General features: G+C 32.8%; 1 protein-coding gene across 2 annotated transcripts in view; it reads left to right on the plus strand.

Moving 5' to 3' along the window:
* Positions 1-13,426, plus strand: part of LRP1B (LDL receptor related protein 1B) — a 1,768,615-nt gene that overhangs the window by 1,042,829 nt on the left and 712,360 nt on the right. For both annotated transcript variants that reach the window (XM_069473041.1, XM_069473049.1), the window contains exons 13-15: positions 1,392-1,611; positions 3,532-3,721; positions 12,900-13,022. In XM_069473041.1, coding sequence (XP_069329142.1) covers positions 1,392-1,611; positions 3,532-3,721; positions 12,900-13,022 — 533 coding nt within the window. The remainder of the gene's footprint in view (positions 1-1,391; positions 1,612-3,531; positions 3,722-12,899; positions 13,023-13,426) is intronic.

A 13,426-nucleotide genomic window follows, 5' to 3' on the forward strand; every position in this document is an offset into this window, starting at 1 on the left:
AATATCAATAGAGATGAACAAATTATATATTTTACTTTTACATAGTTGATTTATACAGCTGAACCCAAGTATTTATACGTAACCAACACAGAATTAGAGCAAAAAGAATGACTTTCCTGTTTATTGCTAAATTGACCCAATGATAAAATCACTTTAAGGAAATGCAGGATACAAACAGGCATATTGCCATATGTATTTCTAGAATTAATAAAATTCAACAGTCTCAATATACTCCCTCAGGTCCAAGAAGGCATGTCAACATAATTGTAAACTGTTAAAAGAGAGTTTAAAAAGAGCTTAATTGGTATGAAATAATGAATGGTATGTTACATCAGTTTTTCCCAAATCTACCAGTTTAGATCATAGTAGGATTTTTTGTCCTGAATATAGATTTTTCCCAAATTACCTCAGAAATTCTTTAGGCTCCACAAAATATGGGAGGGATGGGATCTAATAAGGGTATTTCTAGGATCAGCAGCTTAGAAAAGCATCGGGGGTTTATAAAGTTGTATAAGAAGTGATTGAATTAAAACCTACACTTTAATTAATAATGCCAGAACTTTCACATGACCCTAAGACAACACATGTGGTGGGTTTTAACCTTATTCATGAGGGAACTGGAACATTAGCTCAAGGCCCCCTTTCCCACTGTTAGAGCTTATACAAAAGATTTGTTTTTGAAGGCAGATGCCTTTGTTTGAGATAGAAATTAAAGCTCAAAATCTCAAGGTCAGTCAACCTGCTGTTATTAAACTTATGTGCCGCTAAATCATCTTCTGTGAGTTTTGGGTTAATAATAAGTAGTAATAAAGCATAGATAATTTGCATCAGGAAGACAAATTAGACCTGGCCAAACAAACCCAGTATGACTGTGCCCTTTAGAACAAAGGCAATCCAATCGCCTGTCTGAAAAAATAATAATTCATCTGAGACTAAATAAAGTCTGGAGTAGATAATCAACTATGCTGTGGGTTCTCATGAAAGTCAGTCTGCTTTTCAATCACATAATTGATTATATACTCTTTGAAGTGGACAACATTTAGAAATAGTAATGTCTCCCAAAATAATTTTCTACAATTAATATCGATACCAAAGAAAATAGATATTTAACGTTTACTACCAGGTTAATTAACAAACACATGAAGCCAGTAAATGTGATCGTGGTGGTAGTGGATTTCTATAACAAGGCTAAGTGGACTGGTACCATTGAGCAAATATTTACTTCCCTTAAAACTTCATTGCTGCCCCCTCCCTTTGACAGATAAGCATTTGGATGGAGAACAAACCAGAATGTAATTAGATTTTACAGAAGGGCCAAACCTAAGAAAGTGTCTCTCTATATGGTGGCTGGTTGAAATAACATGTATGCCCTCTCTTTTTTAATGTCTTAGTTGGATGTACTGGACAGACTGGGAGGAAGATGAAATAGATGACAGCGTGGGAAGGATTGAGAAGGCCTGGATGGATGGCTTCAATCGGCAGATTTTTGTGACTTCAAAGATGCTGTGGCCAAATGGTTTAACTCTGGACTTTCACACCAACACATTATACTGGTGTGATGCCTATTATGATCATATTGAAAAAGTGTTTTTGAATGGAACTCACAGGAAGGTAAAAGACAAATGCTGCTGTTTTTAACCCACAGGCTTCTTCTTTCACAGAGCCTTGTTGTGTTGTGTTAAAAATACTTTCAAGTTTATTTTTACCCCTCTGAGGTGGCTGCCAATATTCTCTGTGGGGTGGCTAAAGGAGGCTGAGCATTAAGTAGTACAGCTGGCACTTGCCTCCGGGAGACCAGGCCCAGCTCACTGTGGTATGCCAGGATTTGTGGGATTTTTAAAAGAAGCTCTCAGGATATTAGAGCTGTTTTGAAATGCAGTTTTTCTACATTATTGATGAGTTTTCTATTACCAAGCAGCCCTACTCCATTCAAATATGTTCAAGATCTGCAGCTGAAATTTAATGTTATATATTATGAGGAAGTAATTATGATGCATTTATTTGGAGAAAGAACTTTGTAATGTTGGAACTAAAGCACGTAGTTGGAATGAACTGAACTCCAAACCTACTGGTATAAACAGATAGCAGTTTCTTCTTGCTTGTTTGCTGGAATCATTGCAAAATGATTGTGAAATTCTTGGGGAAAATTGAGGATGATGCAGTTGACTGTGAGGCAAAGGCATAGTTGACAAAACATCACCTCTATGTTTCATCTTACAATTACCAAACCACGTGTAACACCATGAACATAATTCAACTGTTACTTAAATAATAGAAAAATGAAAAGTTAGAAATTGTCAAAATGCTTCCTTTAACATTACATTTATTTCCTTTTTGCACATGAGGCTAAGCCTACTCATAGTACATACTGCTTGATAAATAAATATTATACTACACTAATCAGTTAAGACTATTTCAGTCATTGATTGACTCCTACAATATTTTATTTTCCCTAAATAAGTAGAACTGATTGACATTTAACTTGATGTCACATACCTAACAGGTGCTAAATAAATCTTCATGATTTCTTAGAAGATGATGGTACGTATGCAATATATTTAATACATAACACTTTAATGGTCAGCATATTTTAACCTACATAAAGGTATGGAAAAAAAATTAAGCTGTCTCAATTATTCAATATGTGATAATTGGCATGAAGAATTTAGTTAAAAGAATCAAAACCTGAATTTCTGATCCTAAATTATTTGGGTAACTTTTTCAACTTTCTAATATTAAGTGAAGTGAATACTAAATGCTTTCTCATGTTGTACTCAAAATAATTTTATAAATAGTGAAGGGTGAAAAAGTACTATCATTATTGGAGGTATTATTTATTCCCCTTCTACAATCCTACATGTAAAACAAGACTGGCATGTTTATCACATGTTTCCTCCATTTAAACAACAAAAAATTATAACTGGAATGTAATGAATATATTAAGATAATCAGAATTGAAATTTTCCAGTGAGTCTTATCTATTTACTAATAATAAAGGTTTCTATGTTTAAAATTAAAACATTTACCTTCTTTCCAGTTGGCTCCTAGATTTCGTCAATTTGCATTGGCCCAGTTAAAGTAGGAGGATCATTTTTCTCCCAATACCATTCAAATATGTTCTATCCATTGGCTACTGGAAGAGCAATATTGTAATAGACATAATAGCACTAATTATTCAGATTATTCTCTATCCCAGCATATGATGCTGGAATATCATCAAGAACAGAGATAGGAATGAGAGTTAGGCAAAGTCATTTTAATGTTTGTGTTCTTGACCATATTAATAGTGCCATAAAAGAGATAATTTAATGGATGAAATGTAGATGGTCTCCTTCAAATAGCATGTCCTAAACCAGAAAAATATGCTCACATTGTGAAATCTATTTTTCAAATCTACTGGAAAAAAATATGAATTAAGATATTAGTTAGATTATTATCTATTACACTTATTTGAATATAATTTTCTTTAAATATTTAGTTATGTTTCTGAAGGTCAGTTCTGATTTTTCACAATGTGTTTATATTTTACAGATTGTTTACAGTGGGAAAGAATTGAACCATCCTTTTGGACTGTCGCATCATGGGAATTATGTGTTCTGGACTGATTATATGAATGGTTCCATTTTTCAACTAGATTTGATAACAAGTGAGGTGACATTATTGAGGCATGAAAGACCACCCCTGTTTGGGCTTCAGATTTATGATCCACGAAAACAACAAGGTATTAAAAAACAAGCAAAACTGCTTCTGAGTTTCACATATAATAATACTTCACAGTAGTTATAAAAAGGTTTTATTTTGACAGTGTTGCTAAAGTTTTACGATAAAAGGTGGACAGTTTGCTCCAAAGTCAATCAAATCTTAGACTTTGTTATCATAAAAATTTATTTTTTATTCCAAATAGCCTGAGTAACTCTGAGAATTCTGCGTGAGTGAAGTTCAAACTTTTCTCTAAATAATTCCTTTTTCTTGTCATTTTCACTGAAGAAGCCTATCAGTTATTTGAAGGAAAAGAAATTATCCTAATGTTTTTAAAGAGTAAATACTGTGATCAGTGAGAAAAACTTCCTTTGAAGGCTATGAAAAATTGGAAAAATATATAAGAAAAATGTTACTTTTAAAAGTGTCTTAGTATATTTACTTGGTTTATTTCTATATATATATTTGAGGAATATGTAATTATTTTAGATGATGTAAGAGTAAAACAATCTACCACAATATTCACATCTTCTTAAAATCAGATTATATTGTTTATGTTTTATCTTCATGAGTTATTAATATTTATTAGTATATCCACAAAGAGTATTACTTAGAATTTAGGTATTAAACAAAGAAGGCAGTTTAGTAAATTATGTGGTAGATTTTTTTTATGAAATCAAGATAGTCATTGTTCCTTTTTCATGGAAATATCCTTGTGAAAGTTTAATAAGTATACATTTCAATAAATAGAGGATGAATAAATTATATCCTTTTTCTAGTGCATATGTTGTCATAGGAAGTTATCTAGCAACAAAGTGTTTTAAAGATAATTCAGCTAAATCAAATATCTTAAAGCACTATCTTATCCAAGGGTTTCAAGTTTTTCCTATTATATTAAAATTGCTTGATTATGACACAAGCACAATTTTATAAAATAATGGAAGTATATAATTTGAGAAATATCAATAGCTAATAAAAGATAAAGTTATCTTTCAAAGGAATAAAACTGAAGTTATGTGGCTGGTATAAGCTATAGCTGTGGACAAGAAATGAATAGAGACAATTGCCTAGATAGATCAAAGGATAATATTTTCTGTTATATTTGCATACACATCACACCCCTCTCCCCACCACTACTGTACTTTATCTGCCTTGAACTGGAACCAAAACTATCTTAGGAACAACCCTTCTCAACTTCTGTAAGGTCTTGTTTTTAGGAGTATTGTTTCCCTTAATGTTACAATTACTAGTTCCCTGCGTGTCATCACACCAGTCAATAAACATACACATTTTTCTTTTTAAAAAAAAATTATGTAAAAATATTAAGGGGGTACAAATATTTTTGTTACATGGATAGATTTATAATGCTTTAGTCAAGGCTATAAGTGTGCTCATTGCTTGAGTAGTGTACATTGTACTTGTTAGGTATGAATTTATGCTTCCCTTACTCTCGCTCCCCCTTCTTGATTTCCAACAATTTTTACTTCTTTCTGTGCCCATGTGCGCCCCTTGTCAGGGTGTTGGACCTTAGGCAGTCTACTGTGGTGTCAACTCAGGGATGAGGTCTTGGGGTCCAGGTGCAGTGCTGGAATCTTGGGGGTGGTGTACTGGGTTTCATGGGAGTTCTGGAGCCACAGGGGGAGAATCTTGGGCTCTGGCATGAGAGCTTCAGAGCCATGCAGGTGGCAGCCTGTTCTGATCTGGGGCATAGAGGTAGGGCCACACAGGTGGTGGGCTGTTTCACCAGCTCAGGAACCACACATGCCAAGTTGCATGGGCAAGGGTATGTTCCAGCAGCCCAGGGACTATGGAGTTCTCCCTACCTCTCGAGATCCTACTGAGGCAGTCGCCCAAAACTTCCCAGGTAGCACCCAAGGCAACTCCCCTGTTCAGATCCTGCTGCACTCCAGGGGAGGGGCACTTGGCTCCCAGTTACAGGGTACAGCTCAGGGGAACATCCACTCTCTCTGCTCCCTCTCCAGCCGATTGGAAGTGATGTGAAGGCTACTGCTACAAAGTTGTGTCCTGTGTAGAGCTGGTGCCATGCATCTGAAAGTTCAGGATGGCATCAGCTACAGAAACCAAGAATCGGCAGCCACCAGATCCTTGCTACACCTGTTTTCCGGTGCAATGTCCCTGCACAGACTCTAGGCAGCTCTCCCAGCCAGTGACAGAGGTCTATGGTGGTAGAGGGAGCCCCTTCACATCTCGGCCACAGTGCCTGTGGGCGAGCATGGCACCCCAGCGCAATATGCCCCTAACCTTCCCCACCATAGATGCCTCCTCACAGATCCTTTTGGTGTTGTCACATGAATCACCCCATCAGCTTCTCCTTCACTCCATGTGTCCCATGTGGCTTCCCTGGGATTTCACAATGTTCCTTCTGCAAAGAGCTATCTATACATTGGCATCTTTAACAATTTACAATTTACAATCTTTTTGTGGATTTACAATCCTTTCCTTGAGAACTGCTTGCTTGCAGGCTGCTTCTAGTCCACCATCTTCCCTGAGGTTTCCCACTTCTCTCTATTCTTGATCCATTTATCTAGATAAGATTTCTCAGCCTTGACATTTTGTGTCAGATGATTCTTTGTAGGGGGATATCCTGTCTACAACGACATTTTACATTTCTCTTCTCTTTAGAAACTTTTCCTCATGGATATCATTGCTGAATTCCCTCCAGTCATAGACCACAATGCTATTACAGTCTTTGTATTCTTTCAATTTCCAGTTGCTGTAGTGAGTTGATGAATTAAATGCAACACATGGTGGAAAATCCCTGGGCTTACTTGTAAAATGGACTTGGGGTTAAATATGAGTCCTAACATCTCCTTTTGAAACTTTGGTCTCATCATGAGAGATTTAACAAAGATAAGAAATGTTTTCTTCATAAAATTCATAAAATTTCTGTGATGATTAAATAACTATTGTATTACACATAAGTAAAACTTACATAACACAATTGCCTGCAAATAATTTATATTAGTTAAATTGTCCCTATAATTTCTCAATCAGGAAACAATTATTTTTAGAATTTCCTTACATATAAACATTTTAAATAAATATTCAATGGAGTAATGTGTTACAATAATATAAAACAAGGTACCTAACTCTGATAGTGGAATGTATATGGTGTTCTGAAAGTTGTCATTAACATACAATTTTCCAGTGCTGGCTCTTAGACTTTGGTCTTTTAAAAGTGCTTTTTCCCCTTTTTTATTAAAGGGATATCAAAATGGGAACTTAGTTCTAATTAATAAACTCTTTAACAATCTTTATTATAGATACCACTATGTTCTATCTTACTGAGTGAATGCATTCAGCCAAACTGATTGATTAACTTAGGTGAACTAATCAATTGGTTAGTTAGGTTAACTTAGGTGAACTAAACAATTGGTATGAGTTTTCTTCTACCCAATCTTCATATCTCTAAGGATTACCTAGTACTTAACTAGATCTTTAAACAGATGATACAATGTGGAAAGGATTCCTGGTTAACATCTTTTATTACTCAGTCAATAGACATTGAAATTGGATATCTACTCAAGATCTAAATTTTTAGTATCTTTCACTACATTGATCAAAGTAGCTGGATTATGAAATAAAATGCATTTAGATGTTCAAATGTGGGCATGTCATCTTACCATGTTATAATTTTCTCTCAGTGATGTTTCTCTTTGCATCTTTTGAACATCAGATATTAATAAATAATTGAAAATATATAATCAGTGGCACTTAAAATTTGGTTACATACTGTCCTGTTAAGCTGTTTTTTAAAGGGATAATATTATAGCAGTTCAATAGAAAACTGAATCCCTAAGTCATACATATCTCCATTTCTTCATGGAATGAAATAAACTAGTCTTATATAACCTTGTAGTATCTCTCCTGCGTGCATGCATGCTCTCGCTCACTCTCTTTCTACAAGAAAATACAGCCTAAATGATTTTATTTTATATATACAGTATATGTAGACTATATTTATATATAGTATTTATACATATATGTGTGAATATGTACAGATAGATAAATAGTATTAATGTTATATATATATATATATATATCTTTATACAATTTTTGGATTAATAGTGATATCTACACACATACCACTTGGCAGGAACACCAAGGTGGTAATAGTGTAACTACTAAATATTTTAGACTCAGTGTCAGAAAATTAGTCAACTAATCAGAGCCTTCTCATCTCTCATATCAGAAAAGACACTTGTCAAATTACTTCTTAGGAATACACCAGCCAATCTCAGGAAGGTAGATATAGATATATAACATGGTAAACAGCAACCTCTAGGAATGAATCCTTAAGTAATTCTTATAGTGTCAAGATATTTTTCTCAGATGCTACTGTCATTTCTTCTGGTAAAATTTATAAGCTTTCCTTCTTCATTAACATTAGATATTTAGAACAATTTTCAGAGCCTTCTCCTGAAATTCCTCATATAAAGAGCAGAAATTATCTAAAATAATACACTTTATACTTTTATTCTCTAGGTTTAAAAGCACACTTTGATTTTTTTCTACATTTTAGAGAATAAGATCATGAAAATTAAGTAATATTTTAATAAGGGTTGATGAATAGTATTCTATATCCAATTAAAAATAGATTATTTTATGCAAATAGATGGCATTTATTAATTAAGAATTAATAACATAGTTAACTAAAAATTATCCATAATTATTATAATTACCAGGGAGTGGGTTAAGCATTGCTACTTAAATCTCACAAAAGGCATTTAAGATAGGTACTACTGGTTTCTACTTTACATATGAGAAACCCAAGGATTAGACAGATGTAGCCATTTACCCTTCAGGAAACACAGGGAACTAGTGACTAAATAGATTGAAATTCAGATTCGTCTGACCACAAAGTATTTTTCTGTAATTAATTTAAGTGGCTGATTTCATTTCTGAAAACTTTATAACTACTGTACTTTTAGACAGAAGGAAAACAAAATGGGTTTTCTTTGGTCGTTATTGTTTTATTATTGATAAATTTTGTATTCAAATATATATATTTTTATATAAATTTCCCCTTGGCTATTTTTATACAGTCCAGGATTTAGAGAGCTTAGGTTACACAGAACTAGTATAACAGACATAGTTTTTATTTAATGTATGGCATGTTCATTAACCACATTATTTTACTGGTTTAGTGAGATTTAGGTATAGTGACAGGACGATCATCACAAAATTTCTTTTTTCAAATTTCCCATTTTGGGGGTAAGTACCTTAAAGAAAACTCAAAATACTAACTAGGCTCTTAGTATAGTCTCTCTCTCCACACACACATACTCTCTCTCTCTTTCTCTCACTCTCTCTGTCTCTCTTTCTTACATAAGTAGATTCAAAGGAAGTCAAATGTAAACAGTTTTCAATGAGCATATAACTGTGAAAGAGAGAAAAAGTATTAATAAGAAATATTTAATAATTTCCTCATATTGACTGACAATATTCAAAGTGAGTTCTTCCTGAAATTATCCTAGACTAAATGAATGATTCATATGGCCTCAGGATTCCACTCTACCAATCTTTATACAATTTTTGGATTAATAGTGATGTCTACTATCTCAAAACTACAAGCTCAAATATCCCTACATTAATTAGAAAGAAAAATTTCCATAGGTTTATATGTTTCATATTAGGTGCAGAGAATTCTCACTTTGCATATGATAAAACATTGGGAAACCAAAAGTCCAGGAAGCATATAGAAAAGAGAATTTCTTCTTTCCAGTATTTTGAAGAAAATTCAGAGCAGGAGAAGACTGAAATAGCAGAATTCCTTTGTGCTGGTTTCTATATTCTGCCATTTGTTATATATAAAAAATACGTTATTAACAAAAGTTCAGTTACTAAGGTCTAAAAACAATGAGATGTTAATATAGCCTTCTGAAATGTTTTCATACATTATATGTGTTTTTATTACTGTTCTATGGAAGTTATAATAGATCTTTAAGTAATCCTTCCTGAAGTGCAAAGTATATACACAGAGTATATATGTATACTTACATACAAATGAGATAAGACTCTTCAACTTGTTAAAACTGACTTATATCTATCTATACACTTGTCCCTTTTATCTGCACTCCAAATGATTATTCCTGTCATTCAAACTGCTCACTAGAAGTTACATTCACTCATGCATTCATTTAACTAATGTTTATCAAACACACCCTGTGCCAGGCACTATTTGTAAGGGAGTGATAATTCTTCTGGAAAACAGAAGATTGGGAAAAAAAACAAAGTTTCTGATCTAGACAGATGGCTGTCTTGAACTAGATATTGAAAGCTATTCCTCATTTGCTTTCCTTGCATATTTGTTTTTTTTTAAAGTATCTGCTTTCTTAAAGAAATTTACACTTTTACTTTATTGTTCTTAGTATGATTTTAGTGTGCCCTTCATTGGTCTAATTTAATTTTATCTTATATAAATAACTTAGAGTTAACAGCATAAATTTTAGAATAAGAAAATTCTATTTCTAAGTTTTATAAATAATAATAATTATTATCTAGAAATAATAATTTTAATAAGGATTATTTCTAATTTCTAAATGTTGGAAGAATCATTTGACCCTTAGATATTCAGTAATCATACCTGCAAGTGAGATAAAACCTACCTTATAATTTTATTATAAAAATTGAATAAGATGTAATACATATGTAATGTAACTAGCTCTGGGATTGATTATGGATTTTCAATAATGGTAGCCATCAATATATTAATGATTTCTTTATTGATATTTATGTATAAAATTTTTAGCAGTGTATTTAAAAAATAGTCACTTAAACATGATTCAGAGATGATATTTTTCCATGAAATGTTTTATAAGCTACCAGAACTTTATAAAAGACTATCATCTGAGCTGTATCAGGAATGTGTTCAATAATGAAATTCAAAAATATATTGGGTTACTATTAAAATTAAAAATATCTAAGCAATTATGAAGAAAGATATGGAATTATTCAAATTAATTTAGATTTAAAATTTCTATCATGACAGAACAAATACCAATTCCTCTCTTTTAATATGTAGTATTCACAGACAGGATATATATTTTAAAGTTTGAATAATAGTAATTTATTTCTAAATACTTAAATTTAATATTCATTGAGAATGGAATGGGTCACAACATTGAATTAAGTAATATGATATTTAACATATTTTAATATGAAAGTACATCCTGATAAATTGTTTTCAGTAATTTCTTATTTCTCAAAATCTTTTAAGTAAATTCTAATTTTCCATAATCTGAATATTACTAAAATATTGTATATACAATTTAAATATATAATTTATATTTAAAATATCGAGGATACAATTAATTTAACATAATGTGCACAACATAGAACACCTATGTGTCCTATGAAGTATTACAATTTTATCCCATGGTCATGGGATATATCTGGAAGCTACTTAAAACATTTCTGCATTTACCTATTGGAAAAAGCCTGAGTTAAGCTTAATTACCTTGTGAGTTCAGGAATTGATACTACATCTTGAATTATTATCTTCTATAGCTTTCATGTGTAGTTTTTTATTTTTCATAAACATAGCAAATTAAATTTGCTTCTCAGAATAATGAAAAGAAATGATAATATACTTTAGATCATTTTTTTTCTGATCTGTGGGTACACAATGATCATCTATGGGAATGTGTTGAATATTTATTGCATACAGCAGCATTTAGAGTTTTTTTCTTACTTCTTATTATTCTCTGCATAGCACATCCAACCCCTAAGGCCCACAGTGTAATCACCTAGTCTATCACTTTAGTCACATTTTTGGCACTTGCACATTAATCATTTTACTGTCTTATTGTATGTTTCCAAGTAATTAAAAGCTCTTTATTTATAATGTTTGAGTAAGATCTTCTGATATAATCAAAATTTTATTTATTGATACCTTGAAAAATGCAACATTGTGTAAAATGGCCCTGAAAATTACACTGCCAATTGGATTGCTAATGTTGTCAAGTTCTTTTTAATTTTATACATATATAACTAAGTACAGTTATACATCGCATAATGACCTTTCAGTCAATGATGGGCCATATATATGACAGTGGTCCCATAAGATGATAATTCCATATTTTTATTGTGCCTTTTCTATGTTTAAATATGTTTAGATGTACAAATACTTACCATTGTCTTATAATTACCTACAGTGTTCAGTACAGTAACATGCTACGCAGGTGTGTAACCTAAGAGCAATAGGCTATTCCATATAACTTAGGTGGGTAGTAGGCTATACCATGTAGGTTTTGTAATTACACTCTGTGATGTTTGTACAATGATGTAATGACATTTCTTAGAATGCATCCCTGTCATTAACACACGACTGTAAATACACTGCCTTGCTTACCTTTCCAACTTACAGGAATAAAAGGCACAAAAATGGTAACCACCTAAATTGTATTTACTCTTACACCTTTATAAAACATGATCTCTAGCCTCTTCAAGAATTTTCTCAGTTTTATCTGAGAGTCTCCAAGTGTGCCTCACACATGTTCATGAATAATACCTTTATGAATTTCCTCTCATGCCCACTTAATCAGTATCCATTGTATGCTTCATCAGTGCCTCCACTCTTTAGGCCTACTGGAACAACACTTTTGTCCTTGTAAAGTGTACATTCTCCTTATACTAACAGGGCTGCTCATTATTAAGTCTTCACAGATAATCCTGTGTTTCCCGGAGTCCCCGACATACTGACATGCCAGTGTACTCTTTGCACAAGAATGAAGAATATTCCAGCCCTGTCCCCAGTGCCTGTTCACTTTCTGTTGAGTGGGCATCCAAAACCATATTCCCGGAGCCAGTGGTCTACTTTCCAAAAACTCAGACTTGAAAACAGTAGGGCTAATCTGGAAAACTATCCAAGACAGACACCTTTCTGTTCTCTTCCTCCTCTTTCACCTAGTACCTAACTGCACACAAACCTCCATCTGCTCCAACAAACATGTAAATTCTTCTTTTGTACCTACCAATGCATCATATATTTTCAAACATTCCTAAATTTAGTTATGATTCAGCAGCAATACTGTGTTACTAAATATATAATATACATAGCATATATATGTGTACATAGTTTTGCCTATGTACATCTCCTAGAAAGAATGTGAACCTAAGCTGGCTAAGTTTTGTTGTAATCAGAGTTCTTTGACACTTTTGCTTCCCTCCTCTTACAGGTGACAATATGTGCCGAGTAAACAATGGTGGTTGTAGTACCCTTTGCTTGGCCATTCCAGGAGGCCGGGTGTGTGCTTGTGCTGATAATCAACTTTTGGATGAAAATGGGACAACTTGCACATGTAAGTTCTTTTCATGTTACAGTCATTGTTTATTTGACTCTTTCTGAAGCATAGAAGGAGATGAAACCAAAGGAATTAAAATCTGATTTGAAAAGAGAAATTCAGATAATTACTTATATGCAATTCTTTTTAAATTGTAAATTATTAACTGATTAATTTCTAATATACAGATGGATAATGGTTTTTCAGAGTTCACTGCCGCTTATGACTTAGTATAAAAATTAAATAAGTAAGCATCTACCACAAAAGCAAATATTTCATGAAATTGTAAGGGAACTTCACTATAAGCAGTTGCAACTGAAAATGGATAGCTGTTGGTTAGATAGATGGTATGTTTATGCACAAAATTGTCCCTAAATGATTTTAAATGGCTTAGTAGGCTCAGTTTTCTATCTTTGGTGGTG

This window comes from Eulemur rufifrons, chromosome 1 (assembly GCF_041146395.1).
Source record: "Eulemur rufifrons isolate Redbay chromosome 1, OSU_ERuf_1, whole genome shotgun sequence".
In the NCBI taxonomy this organism is placed as follows: Eukaryota; Metazoa; Chordata; class Mammalia; order Primates; family Lemuridae; genus Eulemur; species Eulemur rufifrons.